At 46.1% G+C, this 25544-nt stretch overlaps 1 protein-coding gene across 1 annotated transcript in view; it reads right to left on the bottom strand.

The window, feature by feature from the left end:
- The window catches only part of TMEM241 (transmembrane protein 241), an 87997-nt gene that overhangs the window by 33460 nt on the left and 28993 nt on the right, over positions 1-25544 (bottom strand). Inside the window, 5 exon segments of the mRNA XM_044243278.1 lie at positions 901-946; positions 1736-1784; positions 3387-3438; positions 5335-5360; positions 14306-14383. Coding sequence (XP_044099213.1) covers positions 901-946; positions 1736-1784; positions 3387-3438; positions 5335-5360; positions 14306-14383 — 251 coding nt within the window.

Genomic DNA, 25544 nt, shown 5'->3' with positions numbered 1-25544 from the left:
TCTCTTACAAGTACATTTTCCACTGCGAAAGGAGAGTCAAGTATCTCAGGCCATTGGGCTGGCTCCCAGGGCCACCATATTTGACTGATAAAAATACAGGGCACCCAAATAAATCTGAATCTCATATAAGGAATCCTGTTCAAGTATACTCCAAATATTGCATGGGCCATAATTACACTAAAAAAAGGACTCACTACTTCCCTGAAATTCAAATTTAACTGGGCATTCTATATTTTATCTGGCAACTTTGCTGGCTTTTTGCTGCAGAAGCCCTTCACTAAAAGAACAAAAGGTGTTCTAAAGACTGAAAGTCACAACCTCTGAGAGTATAATCTTCTCCCAGGGATCCTCTGGTGGCCCCAAAAACCCAGAGACCAGGGGGCCAGTCCGGGGCCTCTGAATCTCCCAGCTGCAGGCCGACCCATGCCAAGACTCCTCTCTCTTTCATTGACATTTGTCTGTTGTCTGCTGTGTTGACTGAGCAACAAAGCTCTCATTTTACCCCAGCACAGAGCTCAGGACTGGGGGAACTTCTGGGTCTGAACGAAGTCAAGCTAGGAAGGGGCTGATGAAACAAGAAAAAAGAGCTGGCCTCTGAGCTGGAAGAAGTAAACTGGGGCCCCAAAGCAGCGGATCACGTAATTTTTATAAAAATGTCATCTGAACAGCTGCCCCTGCAGGAAGAGGCCAGGGGCTCTCCTGCTCTTCACCTACTGATGACGGTGGGTAGGATCAGGTGCTGGTGGTGCCCGCATGCAAGGGCCCAACAGCAGGAGAAATGGCCCTGGGGGCCCCCGACTGCCGTGCAGAGTCCCCAGCTGAACAGAATAGGCTCAGGACACCGTAGGTCTCACCCCCTTTGCTTGAACCGAACAACGCACCACACTGGAAAAGGTTTACCTTAGCGCGCTGGGTTTCCGGACCTTCTGCAATATCTTATATGCCCCTGAAAACGAAGCGGTGCGTGTTACTGGCACAGGACATTCTGCGTAAGGGGCTGCCCGCCCCTGCGGGGAAGCAGGAAAACCACAAGGGCTAGCGAGGGCAGCTCTTCCCGAGAGGGTCACCCCCCACCCCACCGACAGGGGGCGGCACCACCGCTCTGTTGGGGGGAGCCCAGGATGCCAGTACAGTAATCCCCTGTGATGACCGCTCAGTACAGAGAGGGCTGGGCAGGGAGGGCTTGTGATCAGCAGAAGGACACAGTTCACAGGCAGGTTTCAGCTTCCTTTGCAAGGTGCACGGGAGGAAGGGACACGTGGTATTTCTGAACCGTGTGTAGCCAAAGCAGGGCCCTGCTCCCCCTAAGACTCCAGATGGGAAAAGCTGAACGGATGACTAGAAATGAAGTCAGATGGCCCTCTTAGTTCCCCCGCTTCCCTCTCCTCTCCTTGGGTATGCTGCTGAAGGACAGCGTTTCTGACACAAACTTCTGGATCTCTTCTCACCATTTTTAAAGACCAACCGGCGTTTCTCAAGTAGACGTGAGCAAGCAGGCCAGAGCCATGGTGAGTTAATTAACGTTTGTCAAGAAAAAGAGGGGACTATATCAGAAATGGGAACATTTGAGGAAAACTCCCAAACAGGAAAATCAGATAAGAAAATGCCCATTTAAGTTTAACCTTGACGCCTTGTCTGTAATCCTCCTATCGTTCAAGGTCTCCGAAAGTGGGTATATCATAAGGTCTAAATAATAAGCCTCAATGATTTAAGTAAGCGTTCTTTTAAAACTTACCTACGCAGATTAAGTGAATTACAGCCCAGAAATATCCACCGGGATCAAACTGTAACACAGGATTTAAAAAATAATAATAATAAAATGGCTACAAGTAGGGACAAACGGGACCCAGAGTGGCCATCAGAAACCCTAAATGTCAGTGAATGGTGCCAAGCAAGGGTGCCATGATAGGACTCTGGGGCCTTTGGCCAGTCCATCTTCATTTCTCACCTCGATGCCTATGATATCTTCCTAATAGGGCTCTCTGCCTCCAGCACCCCTTTTCCTGTTCTCCACACTGCCTTCACACGGTGTCTCTACAAGGCTAATCAGATGGTGTCACCTACTGCTTAAAATCATTCAGTAGTCCTCCAGTGACTTCAGGATAAAATCCAAACTCATGGCACCCAAGGATCTCTAGGACAAGCCCCTGTCAACCCCACCAGTCCCATCTACTACACACCCTCCAGAGGAAGAACTTGCACCTCCCCGAGCCTGAATGCTTCCCCTACCAACTCAGCTGAGGGGCACTCCCTCTCTTCTTCCCCTCCTTATTTTTCTCTGTCGAAGTTTATCTCACTTACTACACTCTGTTTCACGTATCATCTCTCTCTTTCCCCACCACCCACTAGCCTGTATATTTCAGAAGGGCAGGAATTTACACAGGGGCATGCACATAGTGCTCACTAAAGCTGAATCCTAGAAAGGCAGGACACCCCCACAACGGTGCCCACACCTGATTTCTTCTTCTGGCCATCTGCTCCTCGCCCTCCAAGATTGAGGTCCAGAGAGTAGAGTCCGGCTCTAGCATCAGAAAGATCCCCACTTACTCACTAGCTGGTGACTTGGGGGCCTCGTTACTTTTTAGCTATGCAATGGAGACAGTAAGAGTCCTCCTTGGGCAACTGCGAGATTTTGAATAAAATAAAGCACATGAAGCACTGGCCCACAGCCTGGCACATAGCTGGCTTCCTGTAATCATTAGTTCTTCCCACTTCTCTGGTCCCCCGAGTCTTCTTAGGTGCCGCATGGCATCCCTATCTCCCCACGACAGACCCCTGGCCTCCCCATGCTATAATTATCTGTTTCTTGTCTGTCCTCCTCTCCTTTGCTCTGACTAGACTCTGACTTCTGCCTGGATGAGGACAATTCTTCTTTGTGTCCCCAGAGCCTGGCTCAGTGCCTGACACTTGATGGGGACTTAATAACTGCTGGGGCAGAAAAGAGAGAAGACAGACCCACCACAAGACGACTACCAGGGGGGTGAGGAGGTGGGTCCTCAGGGCCTAATAAGGAAAAATTCGGGGTAACAAAGTGAAAATCACTCTGCAGATGAGGCCCTTGGGATGAAAGGGAAAATCAACATCGCCTCAGAGCACGAGGCTAGGGCAATTTGGGCTAGGACTTGTGGGTCCTCCAAGCACATACAGAGGGCCAGTGGCACCCGCCATGGTCCCCGGAGCCCAGAGCTCCGCCGAGCTGCCACAGCCCTGAAGAAAAGGCGAAGGCCTGCGGAAAAGGTGTTGACCTGGCCTAGAGGCACCTAGCCTTTGCAGAGGCTGGGTTCTTCTGATTCCCCAAGGAAGGACTAGGAAGTTCTGCTCATACCCGGAAGCTTCAGACCATAAAAAAGACACCTGGAAGGCAAAATGAGTGCCCTTGAACTTACCTGGGGGTCATTGAAGGGAAGGCATCCTGCGGCAGCCAGGAGGAAGAGGGCACTGTACAAAGAGAGATGAAACAGGCAGCTTCACTTTTCAGTATCAAAGGGTTGCCCAGAGAGCTTGGGGGCTGAAACACATGGAGTGGAGCAAGCCTGGAGCCGAGCCCCTGTGAGGCTCCGCCCCGTGCCCTTAACTCCTCTGAGAACCCCATTACTTGTGCAGTTTTCCACTGCGTGCCCCCCTGAGGACCAGACAGTTCCCTCCCTGGGGTTCAGCTGGCCTCATCCCCAGACATGGGCACTTAACTTGCAGGACATTTGCAAAACCACAGCTGACTCACTCGAGAAAAACAGGATGCCCGTGAACCAGGTAATAAGAAATTTTCTAAGCCACAGGTCCCCCCCAAATACACAAAAACTGGGTAATCAGACTGCAGTTCTGCCACTTAGGAAAAAGGAAACACCGTGGAATGCATGTTAAAATCTTTTGCGCTTTACCTTCCCCACATGATCAACCTGAACATCTCCAGTGATGGGACGGGTGTGTGCCATATGCCTCCTGATACGACATACCAAGATGGCCACATCACTCCCGTGGCATTCCTGCCAAATATGCAGAATCCACCGCGTGTGGCCAGCGGCCTGGGGCAGGGGAACCAATATGGGGAATCCTCAGAGCTGGGACCTCACGGCCCTGGAAGATGAGCACAACACGGGACACCCTGGAATACAAGGAGGTCCTCCACTCTGGGCTGCCCTCCTTCTACAGGCTCGCCAGCTTTGACGGCTCACACACAAAGGGCCTCCAGAAGACTCCAAGGCAGCAGACTGCCAAGGGACTCTCAGGCAAACGGTGGGATGAATGGAGGGAGGCGGCTGGAAGGGTTTCTGGGACTTCACAGAATTAGGCAGGTTTTAGGTGGGGAGAGGATTGGAGAACTGTAATGGGTTTGGTGTCTACCTACAGCAGAAGGCTTTATAGACTACAGGAAGCTACAGGTTTCCCCATCCACAGGCAATGCATGTTAGAGGTCCCCTTACACAGACAGCCCCTCGGGGCTGAGAGGAGATGGGGAACAGCCAGGTGGAAGACATTGCTTGGTTTCCCACCAAACCTGGCCTTGAGCAACATCTGATTATATCAGATATTAGTGGGTTTTAATGCCTCTCTTTAACACCTGCTAATCTTTTAAACGAGAGGATGAGTCCTGACAGTGTTGTGTTTTTCTTTTTCCAAGTAGCAGCCTGTAATAAAGGCAAAATAAGAGACTGGATGAAAGCCCAGAAATACTTGAAATAAAAAAGTCCTAAATCCATGTGTCAAAGCATTTCTGTTGGTTTTCTATCCTCAGAACTGAGCTTTGGAGCTATAGCCGAGGAGGCCGGAAGCAGTTAGAGAACAGGGTTACAGGTTAGCACATAGCAGGGTGTGGGGACTGGCCCGAGAGTCCAGCCCAGCTCGCGTTTCAGCGGAGGGAACGAGGCACAAAGGGCCATGAAGTCTGCCCTTGGTCGCCTTGCTGTGGCCCAAGACCACGACCCAGATCCCTGATCCTGCAGCCAATGCTTGTCCCACCAAGGGAATCATAAAAACCCAATAAAGTGCAAACATGATTGTAAGCATTTTAAGTCATTTTCCATGTTTTCCATTTTCCTTCTCCCATCAGTATTGCACAACTCTTAGTGAAGTTTTGGGCATCAGTGACTGAAATCAAGCATGGGTTATTTTCCCCTTAGGAACAGAATATTACAAAAAAACCCAAAACAAAACAACAAAAACAGAGAAAGAAAGAGGTAGTAAAATTTAGCATAAGACACAAAACAGGGCTATTTAACTGTTTATAATAAACAGTCAGCTCTCAAAAAGGAATCTCTAATCATTTATCATCATTTAAAATCAGGTTAAATCGTCTACTTTAGAGGGCTGTGGGCTGTTGTTGTTGTGTTAACTTACCTGCAGATCTTTGCAGGAGAAGTTTTCTGTATGAAAATAAAAGAGACATATTTAGTCCGTATAAATCCTCTTTTTCCCCTTAAAAGAAAATATTTAGATCAAGAGGCAAATAAATGTTGAGTAAGCTTAATGGGGGCTTAAGAAATGGCTGCACCGTGGTATTTCTGGTGGCTTTTTCTGCTTGGACCACACAAAGGATGACTCAGAGGTCCAGAGCTGAGTCACTTGGGCAAAGAACTCTGGGTGTGTGGTTTTTCTACCCTCACCCCTGGAACTGGGTTTACTCACAAAACCCCAAAACAAGGCCAGGGCCACGCCTTCAGATACCTTACACACCAAGAAAGGGAGAGAGAGAAATCGATGGAGACCTGTGGAAGAAGAGAAATCAAGCTCTCGTTCAGTTTCTATTCCAGTCTGCCTCCTTACGTTTGCTTTTCATTGATCCAGCCCTGACTCTGAGCAGTGCTGTGAGTTCTCTGGGATGATGTATAAATGAAGAAACAAGAAAAGGGAGAAGGGATAGTTGGCTCCGTCCCTAGAGAGAGAGAAAGGGCAGATTGGGGAAATCTAAACCTGAAGAAATGAAGAAATTCTAATGCAGGCCCTACCTTCATTCTCTCCTTTTTATTAGTCTTTTTAAAAAAATATTTTATTTATTTAGAGAGTGAGAGCATGAGCAGCAGGCGAGGCGGGTGGCAGAGGGAGAGGGAGAGAGAGAATCTCAAGCTGACTCCAAGCCCCGTCCAGAGCCCCATGCAGGGCTCAATCTCACGACCCTGAGATCATGACCTGAGCTGAAACTGAGAGTTGGATCCTCAATCGACTGAATCGCCTAGGCAGTCCATCGTTTTTATTAGTCATTTTATGGGAATTAGTTCTTTGCACTCAGGTATAAAGTTATAGCACGAAGAAGCATAGATGTTTCTATATTTGGTAGAGGAAATAACATTAATTCTGGATTTCCAAAGGATTACTTTGCTAGTTGGGGACAAACTACAGCTTTTTTTTTTTTTTTTTAAGATTTTATTTATGTGACAGAGAGAGATCACAAGTAGGCAGTGAGACAGGCAGAAAGAGAGAGAGGAGGAAGCAGGCTCCCTGCCTAGCAGACAGCCCAACTCGGGACTTGATCCCAGGACCCTGAGATCATGACCTGAGCCGAAGGCAGAGGCTTAACCCACTGAGCCATGCAGGCACCCCCAAACTACAGCTTTTTGACTCTAATTCTTGAAAGGGAAGTATGAATGGGTGGCTCAGTCGTTAAGTGTCTGCCTTCAGCTCAGGTCATGATCCCAGGGTCCTGGGATCGAGCCCTGCATCGGGCTCCCTGCTCCACCGGAAGCCTACTTCTCCCTCTCCCACTCCTCCTGCTTGTGTTCCCTCTCTCACTGTGTCTCTGTCAAGTAAATAAAATCTTTAAAAAAAAAAATAAAAGTGAGGTATGAATATAGTGTTTAAAAATGAAGCAGTCAAAGGATACCTGGGTGGCTCAGTTGATTAAGCATCTGCCTTCAGCTCAGGTCGTGATCCCAGAGTTCTGGGATCAAGTCCCATGTTGGGCTCCTTGCTCAGCAGGGAGCCTGCTTCTCCCTCGGCCTCTACTCCCCCTGCTTGTGCTCTCACTCTCTAACAAATAAATAAAATAAAATCTTTTAAAAAAATAAAAATGAAGCACTCCAAAGGTAAAAACTTCCAGTTACAAAAGACATGCCCCAGTCTTGGGGATGTCATGTACAGCACAGGGACTAGAGTTACTAATACCATACTGCAGATTCACAAGTTGCTAAGAGAGTAGATCTTGAAAGTACTCACCAGAAGAAAACAATTTTTGTAACTACATATGGTGATGGATGCTAACTAGACTTATGGTGATCATGTGCTTATATAAATATCAAGCCATTATGTTGACACCTGAAACAAATATGATGTTATAGGTCAATCGTTATCTTCATTTAAAAAAAAATGCGGAGACTGAAAAGGTAACTTGGTTTGCTATGAAGCCCATATTGTTTCCATGCATTACTAAATAATCCCATTTGCACTGTTTTCATAAATAGATCCCGTTTGTGTGCAAAGCAGTGGCTTGCAGCTCTAACTCCTTTCCTCTCATCGCTGTGGAACCTGCCTCAGCTGGCGGTGCCAACCTTGACTCCACTGCCACCTGGTGGGAGCCCATCCCTACAGTACAGAAAGGATGACCCAAAAGGGTGATCTGGCTCAGGGCACCTGGAGAAGTGCCCCATGGTGGGAAAATGTGTCACTAAAAGATTCTGGGCTAATTTGCGACAACGTGGATGGAACTAGAGGGTATTATGCTGAGCGAAATAAGTCAATCAGAGAAAGACAATTATCATATGATCTCCCTGATATGAGGAAGCTGAGAGGCAACGTGGGGGGCTTGGGGGTAGGAAAGGAATAAATGAAACAAGATGGGATCGGGAGGGAGACAAACCATAAGAGACTCTTAATCTCACAAAACAAACTGAGGGCTGCTGGGGGGAGGGGGGTAGGGAGAGGGTGGGGAGGTTATGGACATCGGGGAAGACATGTGCTATGGTGAGTGCTATGAAGTGTGTAAACCTGGCGATTCACAGACCTGTACCCCTGGGGCTAATAATACATTATATGTTAATTTAAAAATTAAAAATTAAAAAAAATTTAAAAAAATAAAGAATTCTGGGCTAAAGGCAATCAGTATCTCAAGAGCTAGGCAGAAAAGCAGGAACAGACAGGACAGAGCTAAAGAGCAATTCTAGCTGGTCCGTGAGTAGTAACAGGTGCACCCAGCAACCGTCTGGGGGCTTCCGACACCGGGCAGCAGATCAAACAGTGCCCCGTGTGGAAGAGTTCACCCGTTCCACAGAGGAAGGCTGCTTTTTTATTGTAAACACCTCCAGAACCTGAGATACGGAGATGAGAACAAGCATTAAACGCATTACTGAGCTTCACTTCCCGGAGCTCTGAAAACAACTCAGGAGTTAACATGAGGCGTTCACCTTTTGAGGCTCCTCAGTCTGAAAGTCACCCAGGGATAAGTCCTAGTGATATGTCAGTGTTCTGAAGGGTCAGTATAACTTCTCAAGTCACATCAACAAAAATAACAATAAATAACATTCCAGGGAGGTCAGCTAACTTCCTCTGAGGATGACATACTCTGTGCCAGGGTTGTTCTAGGCCCCAACCTGTACTGACTTATTTCATTATGGGTTATTTACGTCTCAGGTTCTATGATACAGAGGCAGACACCAAGGCCAGGGAAGTTTGCAAAGTTGCCCAAGCTCCCAGGGTCTGAGCTTCGGTGATCTAGCCCCAGAGCCTGACCTTTTATGACACTATTCTGCCACTGCCAGCCCGCCAGTCCGGCAGGGACACCCGCCAGCCCTTTCAGACACCTACCTTCACCTGCTGCTTCCTCTGCTTGCCTCGTGCCCTTTCTCCCTGCACTTTGAAAATTCCTACCAGCCGCCGGACTGGGTTCAAATCCTGCCCCTGGCCCTTCTAAGCAGACTTACCCCGGTCCACCCACACCCCTGTTCCAGCCCATTTGGCATTCTATGGACATCACAGTATGTGTTTACGTGTTGGCTCCTCCATTCAGCTGAGTCCTGTGAAGGTGATCAGTGTGCCCTGCAGAGCTCCACAGCCGCAGGCCTAGCCAGAGCCCTGCATCATCTACATAGAGTAGACTTAATAAATGGAGAACAAACGAACAAAAAGATGAACAGCAGCATTCTGATGTTCAGCTGTGACAAGTCTATTTGCAAGGTAGCGAGACTAATTCTATAAGCCCCATATTACCTTAGAGTCAGACCACATGTGCGAGTGTTTGCGCGTGCAAGCACAGAGAGCCATGGATGGTGACCACGAATCACAGCCCCAGACAGAGCTTATCCTTATAACCTGGGAACAAGGTCCCGAGAAGGCCAACCTTACTCTCTGGAGAGGAGCCTGGTGAAACTGACACACCCTGGACAAAACAGGCCAGAAGGTGAGTCACAGGTGAAGTCTAAGAGATGTCAGACAGCTGTGCTCCTGGTAACATCTGGTCACTTTGTTGAGGCTCCAGGCTAAATGATCAGGAACGTGAATCCTATGGGAACAGGTCACAGCCAATCTTCCATCGTCATCACAGAGCAGATTTTAATGCCAAGCTACTAGAAACCACGGGCCAGTCTAGAAACAGGGATTGGCCAACACATCATGTTCCATGTGGAGTGGAATGAGGACATGAATAGAGATTCCTGAGAAATTGATCAGTGGAAAATAGGATATGTTATATCATTTGTGGCAGTATGTCTACCTATGTATGTTGGAAAAAAGTCTGACAGAATAGAGTAGGAAAGAAAGGTGTGTTTTTTAAATTACTAAATAAGTACATAAGAAATGATATTGTTTATAAAGGAAATAACCAACAAAACTAAAAGACAATCTACACAATAGGAGAAGATATTTGCAAGTGACACATCTGACAAAGGGTTAGTATCCAAAATATATAAAGAACTTTTACAACTCAACACCCAAAAAACAAATAATCTGATTAAAAATGGGCAGAAGTCATGGACAGACATTTCTCAAAGAAGACACAGAGATGGCATGAAAAGATGCCCAATGTTCTTGGTATCAGGGAAATGCAAATTAAAACCGTAATAAGATACACCTCACACCTGTCAGAATGACTAGAATCAAGAACACAAGAAACAAGTGCTCGCAAGGATGAGAAAAAGGAGCCCTCATGCTTCTCTGGTGGGAATGCAAACTGGTGCAGCCACTGTGTAAAACAGTACGGAGGTTCCTCAAAACATTAAAAATAGAATTACCGTATGATCCAGTAATTATACTACTGACTATTTACCCAAAGAATATGAAAACATCAACTTGAAAAATATATATTTGCACCTTCATGGTTATTGCAGCATTTTTTTACATTTACATTTATATTGGCATTTACAACAGCCAAATTATGAATGCAGCCCAATATCCATCAACAGACGAATGGATAAAGAAGTGGTGTACGGGCGTCTGGGTGGCTCAGTGGGTTAAAGCCTCTGCCTTCGGCTCAGGTCATGATCTCAGGGTCCTGGGATTGAGCGCCGCATCAGGCTCTCTGCTCAGCAGGGAGCCTGCTTCCTCCTCTCTCTCTCTGCCTGTCTCTCTGCCTACTTGTGATCTGTCAAATAAATAAAATCTTAAAAAAAAAAAAAAGAAGTGGTGTATATACTTACAACTGAATATTACTCAGCCAAAGAGAAGAATGAAATCTTGTCATTTGTGACAGCGTGGATGGAGCTAGAGAGTGCAATTCTAAGTGAAATCCGTCAGAGAAAGACAACTTCCACACGTGTAACTTAAGAAATAAACAAACAAAAACAGAAAAAAAGATAAAGAAAAAACAGACTCTCAGCTATAGAGAACAAACTGGTGGTTACCAGAGGGGAGGGAGGTGGAGGACGGGGGAAATAAGTAAAGGGGATTAAGGTGCACTTATCATAATGAGCCCCGAGTAATGTATAGAATTGCTGAATCACTGTATTGTACACCTGAAACTAATATAACACTGTATGTTAACGGTACTGGAATTAAAATTTTTTTTAAAAAGTGATGTTGTTTAGTGTTAGGGGTGAAATGGAGATGAAGATTCAAAATATTCTGGTTTATCCAGTTTCTTCCAAGGACAGGTCCTCTCAACCTGGAAGACTGGCCCCTGGTCTCTGCCTAATGGAAACACCCCTGAGGACGCTCTGACCTGTCTCCTACACCCAAACTCGCCTATGTGATCTGACTGGTCCATCGGGAAGCGACATCCTGCAGAGATGCCTGGATCTTTTCCCCAGACCAGGTAAATCTTCATTTTCAATTCACAACAAAAGTATTCACTTTGTAGACAGGAAGCATGAGTCCCTCTCCCAGAAGCTGAGCATCTTGGTCAGAAACTCAAGCTGAGTGGCTTGTTCGTGAATGTTCAGCTCGGCAGCGATCCTGGGGCTGGACTCGAGGGCTACAAAGACAACAACCATGTGGTCCCTGCAGAGGAGGGGACTCAGAGGAAGCAGGCAGAGACCCAGGGAAACTCCGACCTCATTGCACTGAACCTCAGATGCCCCGAGTGTAAAATTCCCCATTCTTTATATATTACTAAGAAAGCATTTGACCTGGGCACACCACTGATTGTAGAAGCATCCCGACTGCAGATAGTATTTTTTTAACGTGAGAAAAAGTAGCACATGTTAGAATTAATGAAATACGGAAATCACAAGATGGTGTGATAAGTCAAGTGTTGGAGAGAGGTGCTCATGCTCCTTAAGGTGTCCGAAGTGTCAGGCTCCAACTGCACGCACACCTCAAATACTGAGGGCCTCCCCCGTGAGAACTCGAGAGTTGCCACCGCGCCCCCTCTCACCTCCTGCGGTCCTGCCTCCCCCACCGTAAATCTGATCAGTCCGTCTGGCCTTTCACACCCAACCCCAGTCTCCCACTGCAGGCAGCATATACCCCAAATTCCTTGCTCAGCATCGAAGGCTCGTCTAAGTCTCCAGCCTCATCCTCAGCCCTCCTCTCTCTCTTATCAAACGCCAGCTGCACTGGCCCAGAGTGGCTCCTGCAGAGTCCCTTCCGACATCTGGTCCTCTGCATCTGCCGCTTCCTCTTCCTGGGAGCCCTCCCCTTCGCCCCACCTGCCCGAACTCCTGCTCAGCTTTTGTCCGAGTTTAAATGTCACTTCCCCGTAGGGGACTCTGTGGCCGTACAATCCGGCAGGTGGGTGTCACAATGTGCTCAGCTGATGTTCCCTAAGAACAGCCCAGAGCAGCGAGACCATGCCCCTTGGTCACTACTGGAGACCCAGAGCCTGGCACAGTGGGCGTGTACACAGATATGTAAATATAATTGCAATGAATGAGCAGGTGCTTGAAGAGGTTCTCTGACAGATCACAGAAAAGAACACATCATGACACAGTCTAGGAAAAATGAGAAGTTTTGTTGTGGCTGGATGTTCTAAAACCTGAGAGGTGTATGGAATCTTTGCATGCTTCCATGCAGGTCAGGGGCAGCTCCCACGTACACGGGGGGACATGATCAGATCTGTTTCAGAAGGTCACTTGGGTGCAGTGTGGAGGAAGGGGAGCATGGGGAGAGCAGGGAAACCGGCCAGGCACACAGCACATCCAGCTGGCGAAGGCAGGTGATGGCGTGCACAGAACACAATTAGATAACCATCTAAGCCAGGACCGCTTGCCCCGGGCCCTACTTGGCTGCTCGAGGGCTCAGGGGAGCAAGATCTCATTTGGCCCCTAGCCAGGTAGCCCTAAAATACAGATGAGTGCCTGACCCAAGGTGGGAGCAGAGTGGGAATGGAGATGAGGGGACAGATTCAGAAACAGAGTGTAGGGGGAAGGATGATGAGACCAGGACTCAAAGGGGACCCCTATGTTTCTGACTTGGGCGGTGATGACCAGGATCAAGATCACTAAGAAAGAAGCAGGTCGTGAAAACAGAGCAGTTCCAGTTTGGTCCCTCTGCACTTCCTATGCCCGGGAGACAGCTGCAGGGAGAGCCAGAGGTGGCAGCCATGGGGGTCTGAACTCAAGAGAGGTCTGGGCTAGACATGGGACACAGGAGTCACCAGTGAACTGAGAGGGAGGCTTCCGTGGGTGTGGATGAGGCTGTCCAGAAAGTGTGTTCGTGGGAACAAAGGGCTCCTGACCCCAGCCCTGGGAGACCCTGTAGGGCAGACGAAGGAAGGAGGAGGAGGAGCCATAGACTGGGGGAGAGAACCAGCAGGTCACAGGGGCCTAGAGACTCAAAGGAAGGCAGCAGTGAACCTGGTGATGAACGGTGTAAAAGGCCAACAGAGTCGCAGCAATGCAGGCATCAGGGACATCGGCCAGAGAACTTCAGGGTAATGGTGTGGACAGAATCAGGAGCAGGCTGGAGGCGAGAAGGACACAAGGCCGTAAACAGCTCTGAACCCAACCCTCCCTTGGGCGCTGTGCTAGGGGTGGGCAAGGAAGTGGCAGGGCAGAGGTGGAGGGGTACACAGGCAAGGGAGCCCACTGGTAGGGTTCTAAAAAGAGCCTTCCAGAGCTGGGCTACTGTGAGCGGGTCTCCCAGGGCCTGCTCTGTCCTTGGGGGCCAGAGAACACAGAGTGTCTCGGGGCTGAGGGAAGAAAGGCAGCAGAGAGAGAGAGGTTAGCTCTCAGGGACAGAAGGGGTAGTCCATCCACAGAGCTGCCTGCAAGGAGCAGGCAGGGGCGACAGCGTACATGGGCGTGTGGAGGGGCCTCAGCCATGAGAAGGACACCTCTCTCCCCTGCACACCTGTGAGAAGTGAGCTGCCTGAATGGCCAACTAGCCTCTCTAGGTGAAAAGTTCCAGATCTGTGGGCAAAACCATTTCGAAAGGGCAGATGTTACAAAGAAAGAACTCCCAAAAGAGGAACCAAATTAAAACCACTACTAATAATGTTAATAAATACAGCAAACATGTACAGAGCAGCTACCGCGGGCCAGAAACTGTTGGACGCACTTAACACGGGTGCCTTGCTGTGTCCTCCCAACAACCCTGGGAGCTGGGTGTCACCTGGGAAGCAAAGGGGACTCCCCCAGGGTGGGCCGATGCTCCCAGCACCCTTTGCGAGGAGGCTCTGCCATGTATTTCCTGGCGGCCCTGGGATGCACTGTGGCAGGAAGGCTGCCCTCTGCCCCCACTCCTCCTCCGTCCACAGTAAACTCCTCCTTGCATCCCAGGGTGCTCGCTCTACCACGCAGTGAGTGACACTCAGATCCACAAGCTCCCCACATACATCTGATGAACCAAAGGGATGTCAAAAATGAGGGACAACTGCCAAGCAGACTTGACCACCATCAGGAAACAAATGGCAGGAAAAGGTAGACACTAATTTGGGCCTTAAGAAAAGGTGCATCTTTGGAAAGTTAAAGCAAAGGAAGCGAAACTAGCATTCTGCATTACCATTTACCTCTTTCCGAAAACACTTCTGGTGCCCACAGAGGATAACTTCAGCTACATTATGCAAAGTGAGAAACACAGGAATGGCCTGAAAGAAAACAGAATGTAATAAGCATGAAAATGTTTTCTTTGATCCCATAATTACATAATACTTGATTTCTGCTTAAAAATAACAATCCGTGGGAACTTTTGGCATTTGCATACACAATCCTCCCCAGCGAAAACTCTCTGGCGCAGATTAGGGCTCTCTGTTAATAGTATTACTCTTGGCAAGCTAAGAGGCTCAACGCCTATTTATTAAGCACCTACTATGTGTCAGGCACTGTGCCAGGTGCAGGAAACACCCAGGGTGCATATGTGATCAGGAGACTGTCCCTATCAAGGTCAGAGTTCTCATGGGATACACAAAAGGCATACCAATCCCGCTTGGGGAGAGGAAGCGAAGTCCTTTGGAGAAATGAGAATGGAATGTCAATTGGAGTGAGCCACTCAACAAGAGGCAGAGAGAGGGGCCACCCAGGTGGGAGTGAACCCGCTCCTCCAGGAACACACGTGGGGGTTGGGGTTGCATGGTGGGACATGAAGGGGGAAGCTGGGGAGAAGAACCTAGAGAGGTCGTCAGGCCGTCAAGAGCCAAGGAGCTGCTGAGAGTTTCAAGGCAGTCACAGGATTCGGTCTGCATGGTTAAAGGAACTTGGGCTCCCAGCAGAGGACAAAAGGGATGGGAAAGTCTAGAGGTGTGGCAGACTGGAAAATGGACAACAACAAGGAGTCTTTGCAATTGTGATTAAGTTCGGAACCTTGAGATGGGGAGTTCGCCCTTGGTTATCTGGGGAGGCCTTAAATGCGAACGCACGTTCTTGTAAGAGAAAGAGATTTGACGCACACAGAGGGAGAGACGCTGTGACCACAGAGCCAGGGACTGGAGTGATGCAGTCCCAAGCCAAGAAATGCCAGCAGCTGCCAGAAGCTGCAGGAGCCAAGGCATGGATTCTCCCCCAGAGCCTTTGGACCGTACAGCGGCCCTGCTCCCACACCTTGATTTGGGCACAACAACACTGATTTCGGATGTCTGGCCTCCACAACTGGAAAGAGTAAGTTTCTGCTGTTTTAAGCCACCTGGTATGTGGTCATTTGTTACAGGCATCATAAGAAACTAATATAAGGAATGACAAGATGGCGGCCTGAACTTGGTAGTGGCAGTGACAATGGCGAGTGTCCACATTAAGGGAATATTTAGGAGACTGAGCTGAGGTAAATATTTGAATAACCAGGATCAACTTTGCACCAAAAAAAAAAAAAAGAGGAAGGGAAAACGAAAAAAACCTAACACTCTGGACAGTTATTAAGGTACACAGAGCACCCACTATGTGTTTATAATCGCTGGGCTGTTTGCTAAGAATGGCTATCTCTCCTAATTTGGTGGCTAATCTTAACCCAGTGAGCAAGAAGAATTAAAGGGCATGGGATTTTGTTATTGTCTCTGTTGTTGATGATGATAGCAATATTTCCTGAAAGGCAGAAAAAGACCGAGCATAGGTGAAACCGAGCCTAGGCTAACCTTAGTTTGCTCCTCTGTTTGGGGATAACAATACCTACAACACAGAGCACCTGGGAGGAATGATAGACATAGGTAAACACCCAGATGAGTGGCTCGGGAGCACTGAGTGAAAGGTGGTCAGTATTAACAGGTAGCCTGCCCTCAGCAGCCTCGACAGAGAACCCTGAGCAGGGACATCATTCCAGCTTGGAAAACCCACTTAAGATCATGCCGCTCGCCTACTTCCAGATGGATCTAGTCTTTATCTTTTTGGAGGATATATTTTTACCTTGTTTTTAAAACTCTTATAACTTTGTAGCTCTGCCCTATTTTAGTATTTTGTTCTAACTTGCACTATTTTATTTCTTTTGGAGTTCTGGCCTTCTATTTCCTGCCTTTGTAACATTTCTACTCTTAATTTATCTTTCATTAAAAGTGCAACTCAATCTAGTTTTTTTTCCTTTTAAAATTATACTTTATAAAATTAAAAAACTAATAAAGTCATACTTCAACAATTAAACAATCCAATTAAAAATGGGCAGAAGACATAAACAGACATTTCTCTAAAGAAGATCTACAGATGGCAAAGAGACACATGAAAAGACGCTCGACGTCACTCATCATCAGGGAAATGCAAATCAAAACTACAATGAGATCTCACCTCACACCTGTCAGAATGGCTAAACTCAAGAAGACAAGAAACAACAGGTGTTGGTAAGGAAATGGAGAAAAAGGAACCCTCGTGCACCATTGGTGGGAATGCAGACTGGTGTAGCCACCCTGGTAAACAGTATGTAGGTTCCTCAAAAAGTTAAAAATAGAATTACTCTATGATCCAGCAATCACACTACTGGGTATTTACCCCCAAAATACCAAAACACTAATTCAAAGAGACACATGCACCCCAAATTATAATATCTAAATTATGGAAGCAGTCCAAGTACAGATGAACAGATAAAGAAGAGATGGTACACACACACACACACACACACACACACACACACAAACACACACTGGAATATTACTCAGCCATCAAAAAGAATGAAATCTTGTCATTTTCAACAACATGGGTGGAGCTAGAGAGTAAAATGCTAAGAGAGGTAAGTCAGTCAGAGAAATAAATACCATATGATTTTGCTCACATGCAGAATTTAAGAAACAAAAAAAAGGGAAAATAAGAGACAAATGTAGAAACAGACACTTAAGTACAGAGAACAAACTGACCAGAGGGCACATGGGAATGGGGTAGGGGGTAAGGGAGATAGATGATGGGGATTAAGGAGTGCACCTGTGAGGAGCACCAGGTGATGTAGGAGACTGCTGAATCACTATATTGTCCACCAGAAACAAATGCAACACAGTATGTTGACCACACTGGAATTAAATTTTTTTTTAAAGTGAAGTTAAAAAAAATAATACTTTATTTTTATTATTTCCTAATTTTTCATTTGTTCTTTTGTGCTTCTTTTTATTCCTCTTAAGTTTTTATATTCTGAATTAACTTTTATGCGTTTTAAAGATGGTAAGAGAGATTTTTTTTTAACTGGCTCAATGCATTAGCCCTATGTTTGGCAAACTTAGGGCTTGGTCTTCCAGTTCTTGGCTTTAGAAGATAGAAAAGAAAATCTTGGATGGGCTAATTATGTGTACATGAAAATGAATACAAAAGGGCGACATGGATGCTATTTATTTAAAATTAAACCTTTTAAAAAATCCTTTTGGGGGCGCCTGGGTAGCTCAGTGGGTTAAGCCTCTGCCTTCAGCTCAGGTCACGATTTCCCCCCTCTCTCAGGGAGCCTACCTACTTGTGACCTCTCTGTCAAATAAATAAATACAATCTTTTTAAAAAATGCTTTTGCCTCCTTGACTATAAAACCAGTAAGAAAACGAGATTTAGGAACTCTAGACCCTAACTCTAGACCTCAAGGAGGCTAATTTTCTGAATTTTAATAAACTGTGACTAGGTTTTTCAATCTCCCCAGGCCCTGCTCTCATCACATTCTGGAAAAGGATCTATTGCTACACACAGAATTGATTTTCAAGTACACTAATGAGAGCTACCAACAATGTGTTGGACACAGTGCTAATTATTTTAATTGCATTCTGTTATTTAAATCTCCTTCCAACAACGCAGTTACTGGGTGCTGGTACCTTGATTTATAGACAAGGAAACGAACGCTGTGAAGACGAGCCAACTTGCTGAACGCTCACGGCCGGTTTAGGGCTCCCGTGCAGGCTTCTCTAACCGCAGACCCCATGCTCCTAACCTCAGTGCTATGATACCCGAATGACGGCAAGCCCACCAGGGCAGCCTTCTAGCCCTACAACTGTCTACCAAGTCCAGGAGGACTGGTGGGTTCTAAATCCCACCAGTCTGCTTCCTCCAGTAAGAATCCTGGTATGATCTAAAATTGGTGAACTCAGAGTAAACTCTGTGACAGGTTTTAAAGGATAGCTTCCATTTCTACTTTTTTTTTTTAAGATTTTATTTATTTATTTGACAGAGAGAAATCACAAGTAGATGGAGAGGCAGGCAGAGAGAGAGAGAGGGAAGCAGGCTCCCTGCTGAGCAGAGAGCCCGATGGGGTACTCGATCCCAGGACCCTGAGATCATGACCTGAGCCGAAGGCAGAGACTTAACCCACTGAGCCACCCAGGCGCCCCTTCCATTTCTACTTTAACAAATTTAAATCTGGATTTCTTAAGCCATTTTTCTACTGAGAAGCTAGCAGGCTTTAGAAACAGTCATTCTTCAACTGACCATCTCAGCCTCCATAAAGTTCTATGAAAAACAACGATTAATGCAGTTTGCAAACTTTAATTACTGATTTTCCTTGGCCTCTAACTCTGTACAAGTCCCTGTCTATAAACTGTGCCATCCATTCATGACACCCCAGAGTGAGTGATTCTTTAAGGAAACCTGCCCTTTAAAAACAAAAACAAAAACAAAACAAAACAAAAAAACAAAGAAAGAATGGGGCACCTGGGTGGCTCAGTGGGTTGAGGCCTCTGCCTTCGGCTTGGGTCGTGATTCCAGGGTCCTGGGATTGAGCCCCACATCGGGCTCTCTGCTCAGGAGGGAGCCTGCTTCCCCCTCTCTCTCTGCCTGCCTCTCTGCCTACTTGTGATCTCTCTGTCAAATAAATAAATAAAATCTTAAAAAAAAAAAAAGAAAGAAAGAAAACCTGCCCTTTATTATCTTACTAAGTGAGGTTCAGCAGAACTTATGTTAAATCAGACCAAAGTTCTGAGAAGTTAGGCTAGCCATAATAATAGCTAAGATATACTGAGTGCTTATTATGTGCTAGCTGTTATTCTAACTGCTTCTGCATACTTAGTTGTCATAAGAACTCTACGAGGTAGATACTATTAACATTCCCATTATACAGATGAGAAAATGGAGGAATATACTTCAGTTCTCTTTTTTAACCTGCCTCTTAATAATCTGAAAACCAGGGGCGCCTGGGTGGATCAGTGGGTTAGAGCCTCTGCCTTCAGCTCAGGTAATGATCCCAGGGTCCTGGGATAGAGCCCCACATCGAGCCCCGCATCGGGCTCTCTGCTTGGCAGGGAGTCTGCTTCGCTTCCTCTCTCTCTCTCTGGGTGCTTCTCTGCCTACTTGTGATCTCTATCAAATAAATAAATAAAATCTTTTTTTAAAAATCTGAAAACCACTTTTAGAAAATCTATATACTTGTTTGCTGCTTAAAGAGAACAGAAACGTAAGTATGTTCTTCCATGTTGTATACCCTAAACCACAAAAGGTCCTACCATCTTTCATCAGGAAAAATGGCCAAGATCAACTACTGTAAAGCCCATATCATCATTACAAAATGTAATTAATCAAATTCAACTACACTGCAAGCCAATCATTTAGTTACTTAGGGGCACAGTTTGCAACTAATTTTAGATTCCATTAGCTTAAAATTCAACATCTTATCCATGTCCCATTGGACATTTTTCTCTGGCTGGGAAGAGAAATTGGCATCTATTACTTACAATTTTTCATCATTCCCATGCTTTCCAGAATGGAAAATTCTGAGGCCTTGATTATTATTTGTTCAGGTGTTCGGCCTGAGAACAGTTTTCTATGGAAAATCGTGACCCTGTGCACAGGCACAGCCATAGGTCACTGCAGACGCCGACACCCGCCCCCACCCTTTTCCAAGCAGAGTCCTGGGACTGGCTTCTTAATTTTTGTAAAAGAATGTCAATCCTATCTTCTCTTTGGGTGATTTTTAGATATGTAGGTGTGGGCTTAATCTACAAGCAGAATAACTGCACTCCAGGCAGGGAGTCGTTGGCTACCCAATTTTTATCAGAAGCATGCCACAGGAAACGAGGTTCCCGGAGGGTTGCCTGAGGGCAGTCTGCAAAGGGAGCCAGATAAGCAGGGTATCTGTTTTAGCCCCACACAACTGCTCCTACTGAACTTTTCTATTTCATCATGCACCCAGAAATGCTCTAAGAAACCAGGCAGTCACTGTGTTTTCTTATAAGGGTGTTATCAGAGACCCCGCCTCACTAAGTGGCCCAGCCCACCTTTTTTGAGGACTCAGAACCTGAGAGCAAGGAAGCTTTGCTCTTCTTCAGCAATGACCTCACCCTTGTTTTTCTTGAAACTTTTTAAATCTGAAGATTGTTGACACACAATGTTACATTAGTTTTGGGTGTACAACACAGTGAATCAACACTGCTGTATGTTACACTCTGCATGACAGGTGTAGCGATGACCTCCGCTCTTAGAAGCACTGATGAGAGTCTTGGAACTTTTTTATTTTTTAGTTTTAAAAAGATTTCATTTATTTATTTGAGAGAGACAGAGAGAACATGAGCAGGGGGAGGGGCAGAGGGAGAAGCAGTCTTGTAACTTTATGATTTGGCTAGAGAACGCTGAAAATTGAATTCAGACCCCATCTGCATTTATTTTGTAGGATATTACACCATAAATTTCTATGTGCTAAGTCTCTCCGTGGCCTCATCTAGTTCTTCTATTATTCTGTACCTAGATTTCTTGTAAATTTCTGTTCTTAAAAAATGTCTATTTTGGGGACGTCTGGGTGGCTCAGTCGCTGGGCATAGGCCTTCAGCTCAGGATCAAGCCCCACATCCAGCTCCCTGCTTGGCGGAGAGTTCTCCCTCTCCTGTTCCCCCTGCTTGTGTTCCCTCTCTCACTGTGTCTCTCTCTCTCTGTCAAATAAATTTAAAAAATCTTTTAAAAAATTATCTATTATGGGGTGCCTGGGTGGCTCAGTCAGTCAAGCATCGGCATCTTGATCTCAGCTCAAGTCTTGATCTTGGGGGTGGAGGGCAGTTCAGGCCCTATGTTGGGCTCCATGCTGGGTGTGGGGTCTACATAAAAAAAATGTCTATCTTATTTTAATTTTTCAAGTCACCACCCATCCTTTTTGGAGGATGGTGAGGTATTCAAATAAGTACACCTACGTATCCATGAATATATTCTAAGTTTACTTGTGTGAGTTAAATTTAAGTGTTTATTTACATTAATCTTAGGACTGTCTAAAGGCAAAGCCCCTGAGCGCAGAGGACCAGCCTCCCCTCCTGGCAGTCTATCTCCTGTATGAGTTTGGAGGCCATCTCTGTCGTCATTTGTTCATCACCTCAAGTAGCTGGTCTGTGTCTGATGGGCCTTTACCGTGCAAGAAATTTACATCGTGGGGCACCTGGGTGGCTCAGTGAGTTAAAGCCCCTGCTTAGTGGGTTAAAGTCCTGGGATCGAGCCCCACATCGGGCTCTCTACTCAGCAGGTAGCCTGCTTCCTCCTCTCTCTCTCTGCCTGCCTTTCTGCCTACTTGAGATCTCTGTCAAATAAATAAATAAAATCTATAAAAAAGAAAGAAAGAAACGACATCGTAAATTACCAAGGATTCTTCCACCTTGGTGAGATGCCTGGGGGTAAGAAAAGGCTGAAGGGATGGCAGCGTGTTCCAGCTCATTCACTTGGGGGCACAAACGTACAGGCCAGAACAGAGGGCAGACTCGCCTGCTCTCAGTGAATTGTTATTTTTCTCATACTTTTTACCCGAGTGCATAGAACTGAACGAGTTAAGCCAAATGTGCACATCCTATGGCACCCAAAGGAATTCTGAGCAAAGCAAGTGAGAACCTGCTATCATCCCCTCCTCTTCATATAATCCTTTAAACTGAGGTAAAATTTACACATAAAATGTACTATTTTCAGCATTTTGGGGTACAGGGTTCAGGGGTATTAAGTACATTCACAGTGCTGTGCAATCATCACCGCTCTCTAGCTCCAGAACTCTTTCAACTTGTAAAACTCAAACTCTGTCCCCATTAAATAGTAACCCCTCATTCTCTCCTCCCTCCTGGGCAAGCACCATTCTACTTTTGGTCTCTACGATGTGACCATTCTAAGCACCTCAGAAGAGGGATCATTTAGTATTTGTCCTGTCGTGACTGGCTCGTTTCATTTCACATAATGTCCTCGAAGTTCATCCGCAGTGTTACATGGGTCAGAATCTCCTTCCTTCTTAAGGTTAAATAGTATTCCACGGTCCGCATCGTTCCCACATCCGTGGTCACTTGGGTTGCTTCCAGCTTTTGGCTATTGTAAATAATGCTGCCATTAACACGGGGGTACAAATACCTGTTCAACTCCCTGCTTTCAATTTTTTAGAGTATGAACTCAGAAGTGAAATTGCTGGATCATAGAATAAGTCCATTTTTAATTTTTTGAGGACCATCCTCGTGTTTTCCTGAGCAGCTGTGCCAGTGTACATTCCCAGCAGTGCCCAAGGGTTCCACTTTCTCCACATCTTTCCCAACACCGGTTATTTTCTGGGTTTTTGACGACAGCCATCCTAATGGGTGTGAAGTAGTACCTCATTATCGTTTTGATTTGCATTTCCCTAATGATTAATGACGCTAAGCATCTTTTCCTGGGCTTATTAGCCATCTGTACATCTTCTCTGGGAAAATGTCTATTTAAGTCCTTTGGCCATTTTTGAACTGGGTTGGTTTTCATTGGTGAGTTGAGGACTTCTCTATATTCTGGATAGTAATCCCTGTCAAATGACAGAACTAAAACAATTTAGTAATAAGTCTGATGTCCCTCATTCAAGGGAAAACAATCCTTGAATTAGGGGAGTATGGCACCTCAGAACAAGTGGAGCCCTCTTCCCAAGGGGGGCTGGGAAAGAATGAGCTTTATGAAGCATGAGAAGTGGCAACGGGGAAATGCCATGAATGGCTGGGATGGGGCATCTACTTTATTTAGGACGATCAGGGAACAAGGAGGTATAAAACCCAGAGCTGCCTTGGCGTTTTGGGGACTGGTTGTTTGGATGTATTGTGTTTCCGGTCAAGCGGAGCATTTCCAGGAATGCTGAAGTCTGCTTTGCTGACTTAGCACCCCAGAAAGGAGGAGCTCCACCTTCGGCCTAAAATTTTATTTCCACATCCCTTGGCAGATGATTTGCAAATACTTTCTTCCATTCAGTGCGTTGCCTTTTTAACTCCGCTGACAGTGGCCTTTGACGCACCAAAGTTTTTAATTTTGACGAAGTCCAATGTGTCTATTTTTTCTTTTGTTGCCTGTGTCTTTGGTGCTATACCTGAGAAATCATTGCCAAATCTAAGTTTCCCCCCTCGGAGCCCTGTTTTAGTAAGTGATTTAATATAGGTTACGGAAAACATCATCTTTAAAATTTTATTTATTTATTTATTTATTTAAGAGAAAGAGAGAGAGCGGGGGCGGGGGGGTGGCTGAGGGAGAGAATCCCAAGAGAACTCTCCACTGAGGAACCTCAGTCTCACGACCCTGAGATCATGACCTGAGCCAAAATCAAGAGTCAGATACTTAACTGACTAAACCACCCGGGCACCCTGAGACCATCTCCTTTAGATGGAGCAAGAAGATAACTGAAATCCAGATGGAGCATTTACTATTTTGCCACTGAGCCTACCCCTTAAAAAGTAATCCTTGCAAACGGACTCTGGTGAGTCTGGGAAGAAAACAACAGGAAAGCGAAGGAGAGCTGCCTCAAATGAGCAGTACCAGCGAACGTTAGCAGAAGACTCCATTTTACATCGACAGTGACATTCTTTTCCTTTGCAGATCCAAGTTCCTTCATGTAATTTTCGAGCCAAACAAATGCAGCGGGGACGCACGGGCTCCAGTTTGCTTAACTGATTTGCTCCATATCTGGGTTTATTATCTGTGTGTGTTTCCTCACCAACACCCCAGCCCATCTCCATCACGATGCGTGGGGCGAGCCTCGTGCTCATGGAAGGCAAACCTTGACAACAGTTAGGGAAGGACCAAGATCAAAGGGCTGGGTGAGAACTAAGAGCAGTCCTGTCAAGATGTCTTAACTCAGATTTGCTGAGTCCTGCACTACGGACCCTGGCTTCTCTGAAGCAAGAAAATGACACGGTTCAAACTGCCGGATCACCACCACCAGGATGGCCTCCCGCTGGCAACCTCACTAATGTCTGACTTTGCACATCTGTTCTAAAAAACACTCACCAGCACAGGCTTTGAGGCAATCCTGTCTAGCTGACCTGGCTTTGACTGGGAAATTACAACAAGAGTGTTAATGACTGGTCGAGGTCATACTGACCCTCCGAAGACTGACACTCATGTCATCAGAGCCATCAATCACTGGGACCTTTTTTAGCATAGGACGGCTGGAGAAGCCGACCCAAATGAGCCCAAGTAGAAGGGACAGCCAATACACGGTTCCTCTTCACTCCCCCCAGCCCAGTCCTCATGGGCTGACCTCCCCCAGTGGATATGATTTGGAGGGAGAAGAGGGTAACTTTTGGAAATGAACGGTTGCAATTGGACAGGCTTGGGTTGGCACCTCCGTTTTAACATTTATGTGCTGTTGACCTTTGCCAAATAATTTGGATCTCAGTTTTCTCATCTGTAAGGGGAAGTGATGAAGTCTGACTTCATACATCATGAAGAGGAGCGATGGAAAGTGCCCGGGACATACTAACACCTCAAGGTCAGGAAGCATCTCTTATTTGTCGTTAAGCACCTGGCACACAGTAGATCCCTGATAAATATCTCCTGAATGGATAGCCCCAAGACTAGGCCCCTTCCCTTAACTCGTATGCCATTCGGTTGTGAGACGGAAAAATCAGTAAAGAATTTTCCCTGCTGTGTCTTTCCAGAGTTAAACCTGTTTCCTCTTAGGAGTTGCACATCAGAAGAAAGCTTCAAAATCTTGTCAGATAAAGGAGGGCTTTATGGAGCAGAACTCCCGAGAAAGTGTTCTGCATAACAATACACCCACGGCCTTTAACGGAGCACTTTCCTCCAATTCCTTGTAGATTCATTAAACTGACAGATTGCACCGGCATATTGATGCCTGTTTTTTATCTAACACAAGCTGTATGAGTGCCTTGTGTTTAACCCACTCTATAAATTTGTAAGCAACTATATAAAAACAAAAAACTCAGAAAACAAAGGAAAGATGCTGGGCTGTTATTTCACTCAAAAACAATGACTACCTCTTTTCTGTACTCCTCCCACTCTAATTGGGTATATTGGGGTTTGGGTTGTTTTCCCTTTGCTCAAAGAGTTAGAATTGCAGCAGCTTCTTCTCACCTTTTTTTTTTTTTTTTTAAAGATTTTCTTTATTTATTTGAGAGAGAGCATGAGAGGGGAGAGGGTCAGAGGGAGAAGCAGACACCCCGTGGAGCTGGGAGCCCGACACGT

This window comes from Neovison vison, chromosome 3 (genome assembly GCF_020171115.1).
Source record: "Neovison vison isolate M4711 chromosome 3, ASM_NN_V1, whole genome shotgun sequence".
In the NCBI taxonomy this organism is placed as follows: domain Eukaryota; kingdom Metazoa; phylum Chordata; class Mammalia; order Carnivora; family Mustelidae; genus Neogale; species Neogale vison.
Note: the sequence above shows the minus strand (reverse complement) of the source record. Positions and strands in the feature narration are given on the sequence as shown.